Genomic DNA, 23,039 nt, shown 5'->3' on the forward strand with positions numbered 1-23,039 from the left:
TGGTGCAAAGCAAATACCATTTGTGATACATTATATATTATCCACCAGTTATTTTACTGTAGGTACAAATGCACCAAAATTGTCTGAAACTGAAGATATCGATCACCCAAAGATGCAAAATGCTACTGGACTAATCACATGGTGTCATTTCTTATTGATGCCTCCTATACATCATAGAGTTAAAGCAGATCTTTACGCTGTTAATGTGTCAGCTTCTAATCTGTCCCATTGTTTAAAATTAAATTCAAAGCAGAGTCATCTATTAAATCCACAACCATGGGAGACTCCTGGTGAATAATGCAGCCTAGACTTGTGCATAACTGCCAAGAAATATATTACATAGGCTGGGGAATGGAGGCAGACACTTCCTTTCAATGTAAAAGTTTTAATGAAAGAGAATACATAACTGTCGGTAAAAATATGTTTAAAAGATTTCCAAGTAATTGGTTTGGGCAGAGGGGAGATGGAACAAAAAAAACTAAACCTACAACCATATCTATTGCTATAATTTCTCCAATTTGCTTCAGATTGGAGAGGGATTTTGTGTTTCTGACATCGTTCAGGGAGAGTAAAAAAACGTATCCTTTCTTCAGTCTTTAGTACTGACCACAAGGCCACTGCAAATTTATTTTCAAAAATCACTGGTGTTTACTCAGCACATCAAGATTTTTACAAATCGTTGAAAAGGATCTGATCTTTGCTTGCTTAAATTTATGCAATGCTGCTATCAAGCTACCTCCATATGTGCTTAAAATAAAAGTTGACAGCTTACCAAGAATGACCCCTTCCAACAGTGAGGGGGGAGGGGTTTTTTTCTCACGAGGAATGAAATGATGAAGGAAAAGAAAATCCAGCTACTACTGTGATTTCAGTCATTTCTTCTATTTTAATCCATGTGCTTTACGGCTTGAAAGCCACAAGTTACTTTGCAACTCATTATCGGAGAAAATCGCTACCTTTTTATTTTGGACTTCAAACGTTGTTTTTATAAATCACTCCCATCCCTTTCCCTTTATCCTCAGAAGATACTTTTATGGTTCCACATGAATATATATCAACAGACTTTCCAACAAATACTCTTGGAAATATTGTGTCATTACAGATTTGTTTGCTAATGGCTGACTTTTCTGTTTTGGCACTTCTTTGCTGCCAATGGAAAAGCATTGCACTTTAAAATACTTTGGAACTGTTCAGGATGCAAATTAAGTTAGGAATCTATTGTTTATTTAATCCAAATGTGTTTTTTGCAAAATAAATGGAGGCTCTGTAAATTTATTCAGATTTTCAAAGGCAATTCATCAACATTCTGTCATGTTTATACTCCCAATATAACCTAGCTAAGTTTTAATTTGTTTTAAATTATATTGCTTTAAATGTCTGGCAAAACTTGATTTGTTTAGTATTGTCACGTGTACTTAAGTACCATGAAAAGCTTTTTTTGTTGCATGCTATCCAGTCAACGAAAGGACTATACAAGATTACTATTAAGCCGTCTGCAGTGTACAGATACAGGATAAAGGGTAAATAATTTAGTGCAAGATAAAGTCTGATATAAGATAGTTCAATGGTCTCCAATGAAGTAGATGGAGGTTCAGGACCGCACTCCAGCGGGTGTGAAGACAGTTCAGTTGCCTGAAAACAGCTGGGAAGAAACTGTCCCAGAATCCAGAGGCGTGTCTATTCAAACCTTTGTACCTCTTGTCTGATGGAGAGAGGAGAGGGGAGAAGAGGGAGTGACTGAGGTAAGACTGGTCCTTGATTATGCTGGTGGCCTTGCTGAGGCAGTGTTAAGAGTAGATGGAGTCAATATTATTTCAGAGATGGGAATGATGGATATAGATATAGAAACACGCAACATAGTTTTAAAGGACTTTCACACTGTTCTCCAATTACTCTGGTCACTCGACTAATTACATTGCAATCCTTTTTAACCTAATTTTTCAACCATCCAACTACCAGATTCAAAGGATCACTCCTGCCCTTCCCAGCCTCACAAGTACGATGTTACATTGAAAGCATCCCTCCCTTCATTCTGCTATTCAAATAGCACCAAAATCCACAACACATCACACCTTCTCACTCAACTCCTGGGAGGTGCAATCTCTCTTCTTCCTATTGTCCACAGTCTTAAATAGTCTAAGCAAAACATTGATGAACTTACACTTCCTTCAATTCAGCATACTGCATGCACTGCCCTCAAAGTGCCCTCCTCTACAAAGTATAGCCACACACTAAACAAAAATAATACTGCTTTAAACAGCTGGCAAAAATCATCTTTGCAATACCAATTCATTAAACCTAAGGAACATATTGTACAAAGGCAGGAAGAAAATTCTGCTTTTAAAGTATATTTTCTTTAAAAATACATGTTGATTATTGTCAAAAACCTTTTTGTTTTAAAGAGGTTGAGAAAGAGGTTAGCATGCAACAAAAGCTTTTCACTGTCCCTTGGTACACGTGACAATAAACTAAACTGTACTGAACTTAAGTGACACCTAGGATTATGAGTAGCAATAGACTGCAAAATAACAAAAATGATCTACAAGACAAAATGAATACTTCATAAAGAATCAACATTAATAAGTGAATGTAATGGGAGGTACAATGGAACACCATGTCCTAATCCTTTCTATTTTACAGAGATGATTTTTTTAATGCTTTCAAGTGAAGTCAATGACAAGTCACATCTGAAAAAGTATCAAGGAAGTGATTAGTTTTAGTTTTAGACATATAGAGTGGAAATAGTCCCTTTGGCCCACCGATTCCGCGCCGACCAACGACCACCCATTCACACTAGGTACAATTTACCAAAGCCAATTAACCTACAGACTTACTTTGAGATTTAGCAAATTGACAGCATTAAAAATCGGTTTTTTTTCATATATATGTCTAAGATTTTAAAATATCGACTAAAATACTGAGGCCTGTCCATTTACAGCAATGTTTCGAAGTGCACCTATATAAATGCAATTAAACTTTCAGGAATAAACAGCCATGGTTACTTATTTAATAACATCCTCAGAACACATAACTGTCACCAACAAAGTCCTGCACCCATATTGGAAATAGTTCACCTTCACAGGCTCATTAAACCCTTTTAATTTTGATGACTGTAGAGGCTGCTGTTGAATTTGCTCAAAGGCTATACCTTTGCAACTGCTATACCTGACCTTGGGACTTTATACTTCAAGTTTTGAGACTGATTTGAATCCTTCCTGCTCTGCCTCACGTGTTGCTTTTGTATTCAGTGTTGTTCCCATTTAATTATTTTGATTTAATCCTCCAATTACTTCTCCCTATTTCCTCAGATCAAATTTACTTTTGCAAAAGGTTTTGGTTTCCAGTCACAAACCTACTCTCCGTTGTTTTGCAAGTCTAGTCTGTATCCTTTTACATAAGCAAAAGATTTGAGCGTTAATCTACAGATTGGAGTCTGAAGAAGGGTCCCAACCCAAAACATTGCCTGTCCATGTTTTCCAGAGATACTGCCCGACCCACTGAGTTCCTCCGGCACTTTATGCCTTTAAAAAAAAAAAGATGATTCTTGCAACGTAGTTTCTTCAGTTATTTGAATTAAGGAACAACGTGAACTTGGAAAGGAAAATCAAAGAAGGCTTTCCCCTTTGTACTAGCAATGGCACAGATTATATTTGCACACATTTAAATGTGTAATATAAACTGGGGGGTATCGTTTCCAGCAAGCCATTCATTTTACTGTGCATTTTAACAAAAAGAAAGCTATTTAACTTGCAGATTTCGATATTTCAGGTCTTGAACCAAGCACTTTAATCAAGTTGCTGGGAAAATGGATCATTTCAGAATAAACAGGCAAATAAATATGCACTGTTATTACACACACATTAGAAAAAGTTTCACAGTGACATTAACACAGGTTCCACTTATTCAAATGAGTAGCCTGAAGCCCAAGTGACTCATATATAGCATGTAATCAAAAGTAATGCAGTTATTTTTGGAACAGAGATGAATTCAGCCTCCAGTTAAATGCTCTATTCTAATATAAATGCACATCTTTTATTGCCTATGAAAGTACCAGAAATGGGAGTAAAAATGAAATGTGGAAGAACTGGTTACAAACATGAGGATTTGCTTCTACATTTACTACTATTCTCTTGAATTATTAGATATACACATTGCAGTAGAGAAGCTTTAAAAAAAATGTTCTTCGGTGAATTTTATTTGGACTTATTTGTAATTGTTCCAGGCAGTGCATGTTGTACAGCTGTAAACGTCGTTGTTTGAAAAGAAAAGAGCAGTGCAAGCAGAAATATAAGTAGCTATTGCCCAGGGTGCAGCATGTTCAAACCTAAATATAGGTCTGCATCAGTGAAAAGGTTAGTTACTCAGCTGATAACTGTACAAGATTTCAGGATGGTGCCAGCATCAGGATTTCAGTATTCCGTTGGGTGAATTATTCAATGTCACTGGCTAACAAAAATGTGCAGTGAGAGGAGAAATAAAATTGACCTTTCCAAGACTACGTTTTGAATTTGCATGGATAGTTAGAAATATAATAGTCTTTCCATCACAAAATCCAGAGCCCTAAAATTGAAAATGCAGTCATAAATTTTACTTTCAATCTTTACACAAAACAACTCACTTTTGGCATCACGCCGCCATATTTATCATATCATATTTATCATGTAAACTTCAGATTTGTACTTTGGCTGACCTGACGTCTTATTTAAAGGAGAAAAGTTCCAAAATGTTTTCAATTCATTTATGGAGTGTGAGAATTGCTAACAAAGACGCCCATCAGAGGCAGCAATCAACCACCATTTTTTTCTTTTAAAAGGAGTAATACGACCCAATTATTTTAAAATAGGAAACATTTTTCCATTGATTCTTTGAAAACGTTATAGCCTACATTTTTTTAATCAGCCAGCATGTACAAAAATTGTTGCTCCATTACAATAACAATGATTGCCAGGACATTTTGTGTCTGTAAGGAGATTTAATCAGGCACTGCCTGTGCAAAGGAGGCACTGATGATCCATTTTCCAATTGTACACACGTTGGTGCCATTTCTCACGCAACATTGCTTTAGAGGATAGACACAAAATGCTGGAGTAACACAGCGGGACCTCTTTGCTGTTCTACAGTGCCTCTATTGTGTGTACTCTCAAGCATCCTGACCTGAAATAGCACCCCCTGTTCATATCCTCCAGAGATGCTGCCAGACCCACTCAGTACTTTACTCCAGCACTTTGTGTTCTATGCAAGATTCCAGCATCTACAGTTCCTTGCCTCTCAGGGTTTTCATAGTGCTGTTGCTCACTAACACTCACAATTTCCATTTTATCTTCTGCAGTCTGCTGCTGAGCTTTCGGGTTGTTTGTTCTGAAACCTGCTGCCAATGACCCGTTGCCAATATCAAGTGTGCTGGCTGGGTGCTTCCATTCATAACCTAGGATAAGCCGGACGTCAGGCATGGCAGAGAGGAGGCCCAGAAATAATCACATTTCCAGACCCTCCCAACACGATCTACCATGATCCTGCCCCGTCCTATCCCAGAAGAAACGGTCTGGATCATGCTCAAGCCTTCTTCTCCTCCGCTGGCAATCTATGTGGCCACAATGACCTATTGCAGTCGGCAGATTCAGAGGAGCATGGGACATGGCTGCAGGGGCCACCTCGTGATGCCCAGACTACTGCCGCAGTCACTAGGCCGATCGCAAGGGTCCACACTGTCCTGCATAAGGGACTTGCTTTACTCGGAAGCCTTTTCATCTGTGTCTAAATGTCTCTGTAATCAGAGGCAGAATAATTTAAATAAATGTAAATAATTAACAATAACCGACCAAAAGATTAGCTTGGTGGCAGGTGGCAGAGGGTGGTAGTGGAGAATTGTTCCTCAGATTGAGGGTAAACAATCAGAACCTTTTTCCCCAGGGTGGAAATATCAAATACTAAAGGGCGTAGCTTTAAGGTGAGCGGGGCTAAGTTTAAAGAAGATGTGCAGAGCAAGTTTGTTTTTACACATGAAGTGCCTGGAATGCACTGCCGGGGTGGTGGTGGAGGCAAATATGACAGTGGTGTTTAAGATACTTTTGATAGGCACATAAATATGTGGGGAATGGAGGGATATGGATTTTGTGCAGGCAGGTAAGAGTTGGTCTTGACATCACGTTCGGCATAGATATTGTGGGCCATAGGGCCTTTTCCTGTGCTGTACTATTCTACGATCTGTGATTGGAAGCTTGTGACCAATGGTGTGCTGCAGAGATCAGTGCTGGGTCCTCTATTGCTTTTCATCTATATTAACGATTAGGATAAGAAGGTAGATGGCATGATTAGTAAGTTTGCAGATGACCCTATAATTGGTGATGAAGCTTGTCTAAGACTACCACAAGCCATAGATTCGTTGGGCAAAGTGGGCAAGGGAACTAAACCAAGAGCGAGGTGATGGATTTTGGGAAGTTAAACCAAGGCAGGACTTGCGTAGTGATGGGAGGGCCCTGGGGATTGTTGCTGTACAGAGACCTTGGCACACAAGTATTTAATTCCCCGGAAATTGTCACTTAGGTAGACAACGTGAGAAAGGCTTCTGGCACATTTACCTTCATTAGCCAAGGGACTAAATATAGGAATTGGGATATCACATTACAGTTATGCATAACGCTGGCTCAGCAGCGCAGGGTACTGTCAGCGGTTCTGGTCCCACACACATGAAGGATGTGATTAAGTTAGAGAGGGCTTAAATTAGATAAGATTAACAAGAATGTTGCCTGCATTAGAGGGCTTGAATTACCTTGATCTTGAATAGAGATTGGACAGGCTAGGTCTGTTTTCCATGGAGCAAACGAGGTTGAGAATAGACACGATATACATATATAACATAAAAGGCACAGATGGTAGGTGTGTCTAAAGCCAGAGGGCTGACATTTAAAGTGAGTGGGAGGAGTTTTAAGGGGATATGAGGTTAATTTTTCCACACAAAGAAATGGTTGGTACCTGGAAAGAACTGCCATAGGAGGTGGTGGCGGCAGGAACAGTAAAAATATTTAGGAGGCATAATGACAGGTACTTCAATGAGCTGGGCATTGAGGATTTTAGAAATACCACAAGTAAATGGGATTAATATAGATATGCATGATGGTTGGCATAGATGCGATGGGCCGAAGAGCCTGTCTGTAAATTGTACAATCTTGGACTCTGCGGTAATCAGCTATAATCAAGCAGTCTTGAAGAGTGAAATGGTCCTCACCACCTTTGTTTTCTATATTTCTCTGTTGAGTACAAATTAATTGCTACTAGTACATATTGACCTTGCTTCAACTATCCCACAGGAAATGAAAATGTCTGTTTTAAACATCGATTACCTCAGAAGAAATGGTCTTAAGACTATAATTTTCCACAAGTCACTAACCGTATTCTATAAATGAGAAAATGTAATTTTATCAAATGTGCAAATGTACTACAATGCTGCGAAAAGTTTAATTACTGCCCAACAACCTTCCTGGCACTAAATTCCTTTTAAACAACCATAGCATGTCATTTCTTTAGAATATGTTATTGCCAGAGGTTTTAAAATTTTAAAATGAAGCTTATAATTTAGTTTATCTATTATCTCTATGAATTCAATCTTCAATTACACCTTTTTATTGGTTTTTTTGTGCATTATTTTACAATTAATTAAATATTCTGATCTGTACATTCCAGTCCACTGCATAATGGAAGACTCACTAATTGCTTGAAGAATCCCTTTTTTTTAAATTACACACGATTGTTATGGGAGTCAGAGTCAGAAAGCTATACAGCATGGAAACAAGCCCTACAGCCCAACTTGCCCATACCGACCAAGATGCCCCATTCACGTTAGTCCCTGCTGCCCATATTTAGCCAAAATCTCTCTAAATCTTTCCCAACAATGAATCTGTCGAAATGTATTTCAAATGTTGTTATAGTACCTATCTTAATGATCTCTTCTGGCCACTTATTCCATATACCCACCACCCTCTATATGAAAAAGTTGCCCTTCAGGTTCCTATTAAATTGTTCCCCCTTCACCTTAAATCTATGTCCTCTAATTCTGCGCATTTAGCCTTTCTATTCCGCTCATGATTTTATACACATCTATAAGATCATCCCTCAGCCTCCTGCGTTCCAAGGAATAAAGTCCTAGCCTGGACAGCTCAACCTCTCCCAAGAGCTCAGTCCCTCAAGTCCTGGCAACATCCTCATGAATCTTCGCTCCACTCTTTCCAGCTTAACAACATCCTTACGATAGCAGGGTTACTAAAACTGAACATAATAGTCAAAATGTGGCCTCACCGATGCCTTGTTACAATTGCAACATAACTTGTCAACTTCAAAAATCAATATTCTAATTAATGAAGGCCCGAGCTGTACCTCACATAATTTTATATACTTCTATCAGATCTCCCATCAACCTCCAACACTTCTCGAGAAAACAATCCAATGCTGCCTGAATAAGAGGGTAATAGCTCTCAGGAGAAGTTGGACAAATTAAGTTTGTTGTCTCTGGAGAATCAGAGGTTGAAGGAGACCAGATAGAAGATAAAATTATGAGGGGCACAGAAAGGATAGAGGGGTCAGAACATTCTTCCCAGGATGGAAACGTCAAAAAGTAGAGGACATAACTTTAAGATGAACATGGCAAAATTTAAAGGGGATTTGCGGGATAGTTTTTTTACACACAGAGAGTGGTGGGTGCCTGTAATGTGCCGCCAGGGGTGGTGGTGGAGGCAGATACCATAGTGGCATTCAAGAGGCTTTTCGATATGCACATGGGCATGCAGGGAACGGAGGGATAAAGATCAAATGCAGGTAGAGGAGATTAGTTTAACCTGGTATTATGGGCCGAAGGGCCTGTTATTGTGCCATTCTGTTCTGTGTTCTTTCAGTTACGATAATTACTAGACATAGTTGAACCGTTGGGCCCAAACCTCTCCTGCATTGGTGCAGCACCCTGTCCTCCCCCCAACCCTCCCCTCCCCTCTCCCCTCTCCCTTCTCCCCCACTCCCCCCTTCCCTCCCCCTCCCCTCCTTTTAAACTTTAAAATGTGAATAACTTTTTTAAAAAGACCGATTTCAATAAAACTACTTGCACGACTTGACAATGGTGAGTAAGGGGGCCCTAAAATTGTCGCGCTATCGTGTACCGTTTTGGCTGAAGTTCAGTCACAAACAAAATAACAAACGAGAGTTTTAGTATATAGATTGTACCATTGAAACACACAATATTTATGGAGCACCCAAGAAACATAAATAAAGGCTTGATTAAACATAAATCCATTACTTTCAGAAGAGAAAATAAAACATAAATATTTTGAAAGAGCAAGGTAAAATGATAGAAGGGTATTATATACAGTACTTTACAAAGAGTACTTCAATGTAAAAATGTTCAAGGTCAAAGAGCTTCTCACTATATGCGCCATAGTTGAAGACATGAGCATTTTCCATCTTGACGTATTAGGAAAGGAATGAACTGAAGTAAAGATTTACAAAAGTGACTATTTTAAAGTGCAAAATATTCATTGGCATACGATTTTTCATATTCGCACTGACTCTACAGCTCCCATTTGAAGCTGGATCCCTACATTTTAGGTAGTAGTAACTGATTTCATTCTATTTCATTCTGCAGTGCACTATAGTTAAACACCATAGTTAAACATGGTTTAACATGCAGTTAAACCAATGCACATTAGTAGCATAATTCATCACTGTCACAGTTTATCCTTTTGCTAAATGGACTACTACGAGACAAAAACATTATTTCAGCAACACTGGTAGAATAAACGGGTCTTGAAGAACCAAGCTCATAAAGCAAATGAAACAATTCACATTAGCTCTCTGATCAAAAAAAACAATTCTTTGGGTTCCAGATCCCTGTTGGAATCAACAAATGTAATGCCCTTCTTATCTTCTCCCTAAACAGCATCCTTTGTTATATAAGAAAATAACTGCAGATGCTGGTACAAATCGATTTATTCACAAAATGCTGGAGTAACTCAGCAGGTCAGGCAGCATCTCGGGAGAGAAGGAATGGGTGACGTTTCGGTTCGAGACCCTTCTTCAGACTGATGTCAGTGGGGCGGGACAAAGGAAGGATATAGGTGGAGACAGGAAGATAGAGGGAGATCTGGGAAGGAGGAGGGGAAGGGAGGGACAGAGGAGCTATCTGAAGTTGGAGAAGTCGACGTTCATACCACCGGGCTGCAAACTGCCCAGGCGAAATATGAGGTGCTGCTCCTCCAATTTCCGGCGGGCCTCACTATGGCACTGGAGGAGGCCCATGACAGAAAGGTCAGACTGGGAATGGGAGGGGGAGTTAAAGTGCTCGGCCACCGGGAGATCAGTTTTGTTAATGCGGACCGAGCGCAGGTGTTCAGCGAAGCGATCGCCGAGCCTGCGCTTGGTTTCGCCGATATAAATAAGTTGATATCTAGAAAGCGGATGCAATAGATGAGGTTGGAGGAGGTGCAGGTGAACCTTTGTCTCACCTGGAAAGACTGTTTGGGTCCTTGGATGGAGTTGAGGGGGGTTTGTAGTAAATGTCCGTCACTAGTCTGTCTCCTGTGATGGATTCATACATTTCACCTCCAATTTCCATCCTGCCTTAAATATACCTGGACTATCTCTGGCATCTCCCTCCCGTTTCTGGACCTCACCATCTCCATCACAGGAGACAGACTAGTGACGGACATTTACTACAAACCCACCGACTCGCACAGCTATCTGGACTACACTTCTTCCCACCTGGTCCCTTGCAAAAAGTCTATCCCCTACTCCCAATTCCTCCGTCTACGCCGCATCTGCGCCCGGGATGAGGTGTTTCACACTAGGGCTTCCGAGATGTCCTCGTTCTTCAGAAAACGGGGCTTCCCCTCCTCCATTATAGATGAGGCTCTCACTAGGGTCTCTTCTACATCCCGCAGCTCCGCTCTTGCTCCCCCTCCCCCCACTCGCAACAAGGACAGAATCCCCCTCGTTCTCACCTTCCACCCCACCAGCCAACGGATCCAACATATCATCCACCAACATTTCCGTCACCTACAACGGGACCCCACCACTGGCCATATCTTCCCATCCCCTCCCCTCTCTGCGTTCCGCAGAGACCGTTCCCTCCGTAACTCCCTGGTCCACTCGTCCCTTCCTACCCAAACCACCCCAACCCCGGGCACTTTCCCCTGCAACCGCACGAGATGCAGCACCTGTCCCTTTACCTCCCCCCTCAACTCCATCCAAGGACCCAAACAGTCTTTCCAGGTGAGACAAAGGTTCACCTGCACCTCCTCCAACCTCATCTATTGCATCCGCTGCTCTAGATGTCAACTTATTTATATCGGCGAAACCAAGCGCAGGCTCGGCGATCGCTTCGCTGAACACCTGCGCTCGGTCCGTATTAACAAAACTGATCTGAGCACTTTAACTGGCTGAGCACTTTAACTCCCCCTCCCATTCCCAGTCTGACCTTTCTGTCATAGGCCTCCTCCAGTGCCATAGTGAGGCCCGCCGGAAATTGGAGGAGCAGCACCTCATATTTCGCCTGGGCAGTTTGCAGCCCGGTGGTATGAACGTCGACTTCTCCAACTTCAGATAGCTCCTCTGTCCCTCCCTTCCCCTCCTCCTTCCCAGATCTCCCTCTATCTTCCTGTCTCCACCTATATCCTTCCTTTGTCCCGCCCCCGACATCAGTCTGAAGAAGGGTCTCGACCCGAAACGTCACCCATTCCTTCTCTCCCGAGATGCTGCCTGACCTGCTGAGTTACTCCAGCATTTTGTGAATAAAGCATCCTGTTAGTTGCTCGCATAATTATCATGTTTTGGCTATCTCACTTGATGAGAGGGAGGAGGAGGGGGAAGAGGAGGGGAATATGTGATGGCAGTCACGCAGAGCAGGCCTGAGTGTAGCTGGTCAAGGAGACCTGTAACACCAGGTCTATGATTGTCTGGGTACCTAGTCTCAGCTACATCATGCATTCCTGTTCCATTTGAACCACAAGTGGTGTTATGTTGACACTAACTTTAAATTCACCCCTCAGCCCTCCTTTCAATTGACATGCATTCCGAAGCTTATACATCCCTGGCACCAGAAGCAAGAGTCAAGAGTGTTGGCTCTTGTTCAAAGTTGGCTCAAATTAAACTCAGAAACCTCATTAAAATAGCTTTTAAAATGACATCGCTTTAAGTTGAATGGGGCAAAGTCTAAAGGAGATGCACGGGACAAGTATTTTACAAAGTGAATGGTGGGTGCCTGGAACACGCTGCCATGGGTGGTGGTGGAGTCAGATACAAGAGTGGCATTTGAGAGGCTTTTAGATAGGTACATGTATATGCAGGGATGAAGGGCTATGTATCCTGTGCAGGAAGAGATTAGATATTGTGGTATCATGTTTGGCACGGACAGTATGGCCCAAAGGGTCTGCGACTGTGCTGTTCTATATTCTATGTAAAATACGTACTTGACCATCCTGCATCCCATGAGCAGATTGCTTGCCTGTTCCTCATCCAGCCTACATTAATGTGTCAGCGGGTTTGAGGTGGGTTGGTTTTCAATTTGTAGATTATTTTGAAATGTTACTTTCTGCCTGATGATAACCTACCATTTATTGTAATTCAATCTATTTCATTCCACCTTACAGCAGTCATTGACATAGACTTTCATGTGTAAGAAGGTAGACACAAAATGCTGGAGTAACTCAGCGGGACAGGCAACTGTATTCTATCTTTGTCCCGCCCACTCCCGACATCAGTCTGAAGAAGGGTCTTGACCTGTAACGACACCCATTCCTTCTCTCCAGAGATGCTGCCTGTCCCGCTGAGTTACTCCAGCATTTTGTCTACCTTCGACATAGACTTTCACGCTGATATCTTGATCATATGATTTAATTTTCAAATGAACCAAGCGAGTTAATTTTGAACAGGATGATTAACTTGACAGAAGCAACACATTTATATCTAAGTCATCAATGCCAGATTCAGTATGATTTCCATAATTTTAAATAAGATAGCTACATTATTCTTTTGATGGATTTTTTGTACAGAGAGATTTGAGAAAGTAGCATTTCTCTGCCAAAGATTACAAAACAATTTCAAAGACTGCCGAATTCAGGAACATGCATTAACTGTCTTTTCTGTTCCATTATTTTACCAGTATGTCATTTTCTTCATGATACCTCTCAGCAAATTATTAATGCATCACTGCAAGGGGTTGTTTCATAAAAGAATAACAAAGTGGACATCCAGCAACCCACTTTAGGATTCTCTGTGTGTCTTTTTCCCATTCACGTCTTTTGCAATTTCCCTTTTTTATTGTTATTACTTTTCCCTGTCTTCTTCATTCTATTTTTAGTATTACTTGCCGTTCTTTTTCTTCCATGCTTCTTTTTTTAACTTTTTCTTAAACCTTTCATTACTTAACGTGGAAAAAATATTGAAGAGTATTGGCATCATTGTCTTTAAACTAACCTGGTTGGAATATCTCATGCTTATATTCCTCTGTTCCTTTGGAGGGATGTACCGCTTGCAAGGATCCAGCTCTTGTGGGCTGATTAGTTCATCCACTGTCATGGATAACACATAAGAAAATAGTTTAATATTAGCTAACATTTGACATGAATATTTTATTCTGCCAATCCATAAAATGATCGTCTATTAATTTAGCAACATGCCCAGCCTTTGTCATTGGATACTGTTCGTGGATGTTCAGAAGGACAGACTAGGGTCATAAGTTATAGGAGCAGAATTCAGCCTGTCAAGTCTACTCCACCATTCAAATCACGGCTGATCTATCTTCCCATCTCAACCCCATTCTCCTGCCTTCTCCCCATAACCCCTGACACCCGTACTAATCAAGAATCTATCAATCTCCACCTTAAAAATATCCATAGACTTGGCCTCCACAGCCGTCTGTGGCAATGAAGTCCATAGACTCACCACCCTCTGACTAAAGAAATTCCTCTTCATCTCCTTTCTAAAGGCACGCCCTTTTAGTCTGAGGCTGTGGCCTCTGGTCCTAGACTCTCCACAGATTGTTAGCTTGTCTAACTAAAAAGAGTCTAGATAATGAGAATCAACAAATTAGTTGATGGTTATTATAGCTAAGACTACTGGTATACAAGGACTCATGAGTAGTTTCACATAAATATAACACAACAAATTATTTGGGTTACATTTCCCCATCCCCCAGAGAATCCAATACAAAATCCTCCTCATGACCTACAAAGCCCTCCATAACCTGGCCCCATCCTACCTGACTGACCTCCTCCACAGGCACACTCCCACCTGCACCCTCCGCTCTGCTGCTGCCAATCTCCTGTCCCCCCCCCCCCCATCCGGACCAAACTCAGATCCTGGGGGGACAGGGCTTTCTCCATCGCTGCTCCCACCCTATGGAACTCACTACCCCAAACCGTCAGAGACTCCTCCTCACTCACCACATTCAAAACATCACTGAAGTCTCACCTGTTCAGCACTGCCTTCAACCACTGAAGGTCACCTCACCTTCTGTCCCCTTTCTCTGTTTGTTTACTTATTTATCTATTTATTCACTTCTCTATGTTCTAGAAATCCCTGTAAAGCGTCTTTGAGTGTTTGAAAAGCGCTATATAAATGTAATGCATTATTATTATTATTATTATAATACTTCCCTTTCATGCAATTTAGATCATACAATGTGCAACTAACAGTGGCCTGAATCAGGATCATAAGTAGCTGGTTTTGTGACGGAGCATGTGCAGCCTCAGTTAACCTTCTGCGAAACTATCTTTATTTCCTTCACATTCTGTCACTCCATTTCACTCCTTCCTAACCTCTTGTGTTCCACTCTACAAACCTCAGCTTACTTCATCCTGCTCTGTGGCTAGTCTTGCTCTTCCATTATTAGTGATCATTCTGACTATAAATGCTCAATCAGTTTCTCACATCTGAAATTAGCATCCTGGTTACATTCATATCTTTCCTAATCTGTCACAGAAACTGCTTTGACAAGGACATCTGCCACATCCACTCTTTCACTGATTCTATTCTCTTGAGTAATTCTCCCACTTTTGCCCCATCAATGCGAATCATGCTTGAAGTTATTACCCAGGTCATATGCACACCCATACGTCCCATTTCCCCATATGTTGTCCCCTCTACTTCCTATAACACTCTCCTTAAAATATGCCAGAAGAAATGGTTGAGGTAGGTATAATTTATCGTTCTATCGTATCGTATTATATCACAGTATTTTAAAGACACTTGAACAGCTACATGGATAGGAAAGATTTAGAGGAATATGGACCAAATGCGGAGAAACAGGACTGGCTTTGATGGACATCTTGGTCGGCATAAATTAATTAGACTAAAGGACCACACTTTTATCACACTTCCTAATCCTTGCCACTGTTTTTACTTTATTGATTTTTCACAGATTGTAGTGTGTGCCTGAAATGCGCTGCCAGGGGTTGAGGTGGAGGCAGACGTGATAGTATTTAAGAGGCTTTTAGATAGGCGCATGGATAAGCAGGGAATGAAGGGACATGGATCATGGGCAGGCGGAGATCAGTTGACATAATGTTCAGTAAGGACATAGTGGGCCAAAGGGACTTTTTCTTGTGCTGTATTGTTCTATTTTCTATAATTTTGTGAATTTTATTTATTTTTTAACAGAAAAACACATTATTGTTACAGATTCAGGTTGTTTAATGAGTTACTTACCAAGCAACTTAGCAATGATATACAATGCCTGTCCCCACAAGAAGTAATCTCCATCTTGCGCCGAACTGTTAGGAAAACGCTTTTGGCTGCCTGGTGATTCCCTTTCTGATTCAATAAAGTCAGCTGGCACAAAGTAGTACTTTGGTACTTTAGCAAAGCCTGTACAAATAAAAAATATACATTGATTAAAGATTGCCATCATAAAAATATTACCATTCTGATTATAATGAAGAAATGTATATTCACAGTGGAACTAGTTAAGCTAAGAAACTGTAGGGGTGCTAGTAAGATGTAAATGGATTTCCATATTTATTTTGTCATCCTTCCTGCAATTATCTCTGCTAATCAGATATTGCAAATTGCACAGAATTTATAATTACGGTTATAAAATTAAGTAATACTGAGAACTAATATAATTCAGAATTTCAAGTACTGTTGTCTTTTCAAATTGTGCAGTATACTCAACTTTATCATCACTCTGTGGCATGACACAAGCACTTGACTCCTCTTTTTTTTGAAAAGGTAGAAGAATTACTTACTTCAAGCAGATTTTTGAAAACATTTCCTTACTACTATATATTATCTACATTTAAATATGAATTATTGACAATTAAATGGATTAAAATAAGCAAAATCTTGTTTCAAATGTCAGCCGAGCGGTTGCTTAATTATTGCAAATTCAGTGTTTTATATAAAGAATAAGGTTTTGCAAGAAGCTATTAAATTAGTCAATGTGTGAATTGTATTGGCAGCATGCACAAATTCATCACCCACAATAATTTCATCTCCCACAAAACCCATCTATGACTTTAAAAAAAAACTTACTTCCTAATTAAATTTATAAATCTGTTCATATGAATCAAGGTGTTTTTTGTAAAGTACAATAGGACAAATGTTCTTCCAAAATGCAGTTTAATCGCTATTTTACATAAAACATATGACACCCTCATCAATCATCAGCAAAAAGACCATTCCTTTTCGATGGATTCATGTAATTGTACAGAATATACCAAGTACATTCACAGCTATTGACTGCTATCCCTCCAGAAATGCATTTCACACTTTTATTTCATTCTGAGACAGATTTTATCATGGTCTCTTACTGCGGACAGATTATTATACTGTTAACCGCTGACAGGATTTTTGTCTTCTTTTTATGTCAAAGAAATGGGCAGCCTTGTTTAAAAAAAGTTAAAACACCAGTGATTAGGCCAATGTCCAAATGATTAGAAATTCAAGCAGACATCATGGTGAGACTACAGTAGCCATCTACATTAAAATTATTTTTAATCCTTCTGACAACAAATAATTCAGTGTCATAGCACTGTAGGTTCTGAATTATTTGTTGTCAGAAGGATTAAAAATAATTTTTAAAAATATTTTAATTTTAACGCATTTCAAACATTATCTTATTCATTTCCACTTCCAAAAAAGGCTACATACACCAAATTGCATACAATGCACGAGTAATGTCCCTAAAAAGCCATTTTGCCCATCCTGCCTCTTCAAAATCAAGCCAAGGAGTTCCTATTATGTCTCCAATTAAGTATCTTATATGACACTGTCAAATAATACTGTTTCTTTTGCATCAGCAGTAGCTGCAAATCCCTTGGGTCAATTCAGTTTTCTTCTTTGGTTTATCTCAGTCTTTCACTTTCATTTGCAACATTCAGTTTTCCAAATGCAACAGCACAAGGTTAGATTCTACAGATTGCACTCTACTCTAAATATGTCACTTGAGAAGGGTATGGCCAGGAAGCAGTAGCACTGCTAACTGTGTAAAACAATATGGAATGACAGAGGGAAGACAAGTTTAGAATGTGATTAAGAGGTTAAGGAAGGCAAAATAAAGATCTGAGTCACAGCAAGACACTGAATTACCATAAACATGTCGAGGGCAGATGAAGAATTAAATAAATCAATGTCAATATCCATTGCTCCCTCAATAAATTAAGCTCCAGTTCTTGGAATCATTTTTGTTTACCGCATTGGTTAAGCATTTGTCTAAATCTTTGGAACAATGCATTATTATTTTGATTAAGAAATACTATGTTTGCCCTGCAGAAATCTGTTCATCTTTTGCCAAAATGAAAATAAATCTCCAAAAGATAAATGTGAACTTCATGTTAGAAAATGCAGCTTTTTTGAGGTGTCAAATTATATATAAGTCGCTTTTAGTCACGTCCTCCTTTGGCATAATGCTACACGCACACCAATTCCAGAGAAATGCCCTCTCAAGACAGCGCTGGCACCTGCTCAAATATTTACGTGAGAAATTCCTATCACAGCTTTAAGCCAGTTTACTAATAAATAATCCATCTGCCAAGTCTGCGCGCAGGAGAATTAAAACATGTTGTATTAATTGCTTCATATTAGTCAGTGGCTGGTTTATTTTCATCCAAAGTGAAATAGTTGCGCAAAATAACCCTGCTGGGTCCTCTCCTGGAAACAAGACACATGAATGCCCCAGCACAAATGAGCTAGAACACGGCACTGTCAGATCAACTTCTCACATGTCATAATTCTCACAGCAAGCCACATTTAAGCATGACTGTGGTTCTGACAAATGAAATAGAGCAATGGTTGTTTAGGCTCTTTGCCTGGTGAGATGGAACTGCTTCACTGGGAATACAATCACGAGTAGAAAGATTAAGCTTTTGGAATGGTAATATAGTAATTCATGAGCTGCACAGAAAGCAATGAACTACACAGCAGTGTGATCTTAATCCACTTGCTTCACAAAAGGTCTCTTGAATCTCATAGCGCTAATAAATGTAACCCAAGCTCTCGCCTAAATTTTTTTCCTTGACATTTCGCCCCAATAGAACAACTTAGTGATGCGAGTAAATTTTTACAAAAAGATAAATGTTCGTGGAAGAATATTATGGCGAGATTGAATTTATTTCATTTCTCTAGTATCTATTCACAAGGGCATTGCTGACAAGATCAGCATTTACAATAAATTCTTAATTTCCTCACATATGTGGACTCTGAAACATCTTTTTGAATAGCTGTTGATGGTGCTGAATGGTCGGGATTGCCAGGATTTATATACAGCAGCAGTTAAGGAATAGTGATAACAATCTGCACCCCGGCATTTTTTTCTTCATAGCTTTTGTTTATGTACTAGCCAACCAAATCAGATTATACTATAACTGAGTACAATCAAGCCAAACATGAGTACAACCGGTAGAGTGAAGAGAACAATATTACAGTGGATAGGTCTTTGAGGTAACAACCTGGCTGGAAATGAGATTTAGGCTAGTAACTGTCGTGACTTAGTCCAGGGTATAGCTCAGCACAATGGCACAACTGGAGAGTTGCTGCCTTACAGCACCAGCGACCTGGGTTTGATCCCGATTATGGGTGCAGTCAGTCTGGAGTATGTACATTCTCATTGTGACCACGTGGGTTTTCTCCAGTTTCTACCCACGTTCCAAAGAGGTACAGGTTTGTAGGTTAATTGGCTTCTATAATTGTCCCAAGTGTGTAGCACAGAACTAGTGTGAACGGATGATCGATGGTCAGCATGAACTCAGTGGGCCAAAGCGCTTGTTTCCACTCTGTACCTCTAAATTAAATGCCTAGAGGACCTGAAGGGGAGCTGCCACAAGGGATGTGTTTAAGCTAAAGCAAAGGATCCCAGATCTCAGTCCTCAGCTTAACAACTTGGGACCTGATCAGGTGGAATCCAATTAAGCAATGTTGGGATCACCTTGCATCTACTGTGAAAGCGTGTTTCTGTACGAATGGGCCAAACTGTCTGCATATTCATCGTCCTCATGTCCAAACGTATGTTGCATGATACTACATTCCACTGCACAAGTCATGGGATGTTTCTGTGATGGCGGGTTGGATACATGGATTTCCTGGATGGGAAAGTTCACACTTTGTAGACCTCATTCAGCTTTGCAGATCCAACCAGACAAAATTAGACTTTTATGATCAAGTTACTAATTTTCCACCAATCTCCAAATTGTGCTTGTAATTTTACAGATTTTTTAAAAAAGTGACCTCCCATTCACATTATCCTCATTCTACTTATTGATCAGTAGATCAACTGGAAAGTTTCATGCTGGAATTACAAATAAGAAATGTTCTTTCGTTATTACTGAACTCTGCAGTGCATAAAAACCTTGTTCTAAACAAACTCTAAACTTCACGGATCATACATATAATTAGAACAAACATACTGAAATAATTATATATGAATGCAAGAAATGTATTTGTTCAAACTTCTGCAATAATGCCACATTTACATTTGCCCTTGGTTCTGCATTGAATCTAAGATAAGAACTGACCAAAGACACTAGGGGAACAAGATGGACCACTCCGTTGAAATCGCCTATACTGAAGTGTAGTACACAAAGGAGCCATTTTATAGGCAAAACCTGCCGTTCGCTATGCTTCTCGCTAATCAGTGTTTTGGGGGAACAGTATGTGTGATGATACCATTAAAATGCAGAATATATCTCATCTATCAATTCACAGATTTTTGTTATTTTTCTTATAAAATGTTTCTGCAAGTTTCTGCCTACTAAAATGGCTCCATGATGGTTTTTAGAGTCGCGTGGTCTATCTTGTTCCTCTAGTATCTTTGGAACTGACAAACTCTTGCTTCAATATTATCATGAGGATTTTCCTTACCTTCATATGAATGATGCAGCAATGGTTCCAGGAGCTTCATGTATTCATTCACTTGATTATGTTTACCTCTAAATACCCCTGGAGAAAACAAGCCACAAGCCATTTTTACTTTTTTTTAAAAAAGTTTCAAAAATCTCTTGTTTGCCTAAAAAGTTGATTTCACACAAAACTGGTGTATTAAAATTGTAAGTAATGATTGGTATGGTGAGAATTATGGGTCAGCAAGTTGAGTGTCAAATTGAAACCTTGGAAGGGGAGAGAAGGGTGGGAGAGGAGGGCTGGTAATGACCCAAGACCCACCTGAGCATGAAATGTGCTGGCCGTGCCTTGTAGTGCCATGACGCTGCAATTAGTTGCACCATCCAACTTACATCTTGGGTGTGGAGTGAACAGCATTATCAGTTTACAGATACATCATGCTGTACAAAGCATGGCACCAACTCATTTTATAACACTAAACATTACAAAGGAAAGGCTTTAACTTGCACAAATGAAAATCACAGGGAGTATATTTAGTTTAGTTTAGATTATTTTAGAGATACAGCATGGAAACAAGCCCTTCAGCCCACCAAGTCTGTGCCGATCAGCGATCCCCATACTCTAACACTATCCTACACACTAGGGACAATTTATAATTCTTACCGAAGCCAATTAACCTACAAACTTGTACATCTTTGGAGTGTGGGAGGAAACCAGAGCACCTGGTGCAATAATTACAAAGACCATCGGTAATGACATTTTGATCCAATTTATTGATGATTTTGGAAATGGCATTAAAATAAAAAATCATAAATTTTAATAAAAGCTTTTGTCACCGTACATCGGTGTTCTCTGGTTATCAATACGTTCCCTTTGTTAATTCTATTCTCAGCCTTTTATCCACTTTGAATGAATTGATTTCTGCAAGGATAAATGTTATACATTGTGGGAATAGTTTACGCTATTACCCAATGGCAAAAGAGTGATTTTTAAAGTTTTTAAAAGGTAATCGGAAGTAAACTAGATACTTCCAATCCAGTAGTAATGTTAATCAATACCCCTGAATAAAAAAGACTTTTCAGATCAGGCAACTTGCACATTTTACTTACCATCAATTACCAAATAAATGTAAAACAGAGGAAATTCACATTCAATGCCATCAAACAGCTAGAAAAGAAAAAAATTATTAATAATGGTTAATGCAGTACATTAAAAATGTATAAAATGTAACAGTAACTTGCTTATAAAAATGGACACACCATTCTTAAGATATCATTTACAATTTCAACATCAAATTCGACATCAATGAAAATGAGATTTAAAAAAATAAAATGTAAATATGAATAAATGCTATTTCAATGTAATAACATTTAAATCCTTTAGCGACCAGGAGCCAACAATAGAGAATCCCCACCTAATAAATTACAGTATGGTGGTAACTCACTGCTATGTGTACAAAAGCACAAGAAACAGGAGGAGGCCAATTGACTCTCGAGTCTGCTTGAATGTTCAATAAGAGTATGGTTGATCGAAACTTGGCCTTAATATCACTTTCCTGCTCGCTCCCCATTCTCCACAATCCCCTGTAGTTTATATATCTGTCAATCTCTGCCTTGAATAGATTCACAGCTTGCAGAATTCCAAAGTGACAGTCTGAAGAAGGGTTTTGACCCGAAACGTCATCCCACCGTTTTCTCCAGAGATGCTGCCTGAGCCGCTGAGTTGCTCCAGCACCTTTTGTCTATCTTTCAAAGAGAAATACCTCTGAGTGAAGAATCTTAGACACAAGGACTGCAGATGCTGGTTTACAACAACAACAAAAAACACCAAGTGCTGGAGTAACTCAGTGGACAGGCAGCATCTCAGGCGAACATGGATAGGCAGCGTAAACTTTTTCCATATCTCCATCCGAAATAGTTTTGAAATCACAGCCCCATTTTAAATACCAGTGTAAAGAGAAATATCATTTTAACATCCACCCTGCCAATACCACTCAGAATCTTGCATATTTCATTAAGATCATCTCTCATTCTTCTAGACTCCAGTGAGTATAGGCCCAATCAGCTCAACTTTTCATGCATCAACCCTTTCATCCCAGTGATCCCATATTCTAGTGAAACCTCATTGCATTGCCTTCAAAGCACACACATCCTTCCTTAAATACCGAGACCAGCACGTGGTAGAAATGCTGGTGTAGCGATCCCGTCCCTCCTCTGCTAGACTCCACATGGCAATAATAGCAGAGCGGTAACTTGCTCCCTAATGCTGGGGATTCACCATATATCGTCAAATTTGCGGAAGACACAACAGTGATTGGGCTGATCTCCAACGGCAATGAATCAGCCTACAGAGCAGAGGTGCAGAACCTGGCGAGCTGGTGCTCAGAGAACAACCTGTCCCTAAACACAGCTAAGACCAAGGAGCTAATCATCAACTTTAGAAAGCCACAGAAAGAGGAATATGCTCCAGTCTTCATCAATGGGGACAGAGAGGAGAGAGTGTCCAGCTTCAGGTTTCTGGGCACACACATTTCAGAGAGCCTCTCATGGTCCACTAACACTGCTGCGCTGGTCAAGAAAGCACAGCAACGGCTGTTTTTCCTGAGGACGCTGAAAAAGGCTGGTCTGCCCCAGCAGTTGCTGATGACCTTGTACCACTGCACCAGAGAGCATACTAACATACAGCATCTCTGTGTGGTATCTCAGCTGCACGGCAGCGGATAGGAGAGC

The 23,039-nt window shown here is 40.0% G+C and overlaps 1 protein-coding gene across 3 annotated transcripts in view; it reads right to left on the reverse strand.

Moving 5' to 3' along the window:
• The window catches only part of phkb (phosphorylase kinase, beta), a 133,327-nt gene that overhangs the window by 51,059 nt on the left and 59,229 nt on the right, over window positions 1-23,039 (reverse strand). For all 3 annotated transcript variants that reach the window (XM_078400431.1, XM_078400429.1, XM_078400430.1), the window contains 4 exons: window positions 21,420-21,477; window positions 20,332-20,409; window positions 15,685-15,843; window positions 13,453-13,547 (listed from right to left, as the gene is read on the reverse strand). In XM_078400431.1, coding sequence (XP_078256557.1) covers window positions 13,453-13,547; window positions 15,685-15,843; window positions 20,332-20,409; window positions 21,420-21,477 — 390 coding nt within the window. The remainder of the gene's footprint in view (window positions 1-13,452; window positions 13,548-15,684; window positions 15,844-20,331; window positions 20,410-21,419; window positions 21,478-23,039) is intronic.

This window comes from Rhinoraja longicauda, chromosome 6 (genome assembly GCF_053455715.1).
Source record: "Rhinoraja longicauda isolate Sanriku21f chromosome 6, sRhiLon1.1, whole genome shotgun sequence".
NCBI lineage: Eukaryota > Metazoa > Chordata > Chondrichthyes > Rajiformes > Arhynchobatidae > Rhinoraja > Rhinoraja longicauda.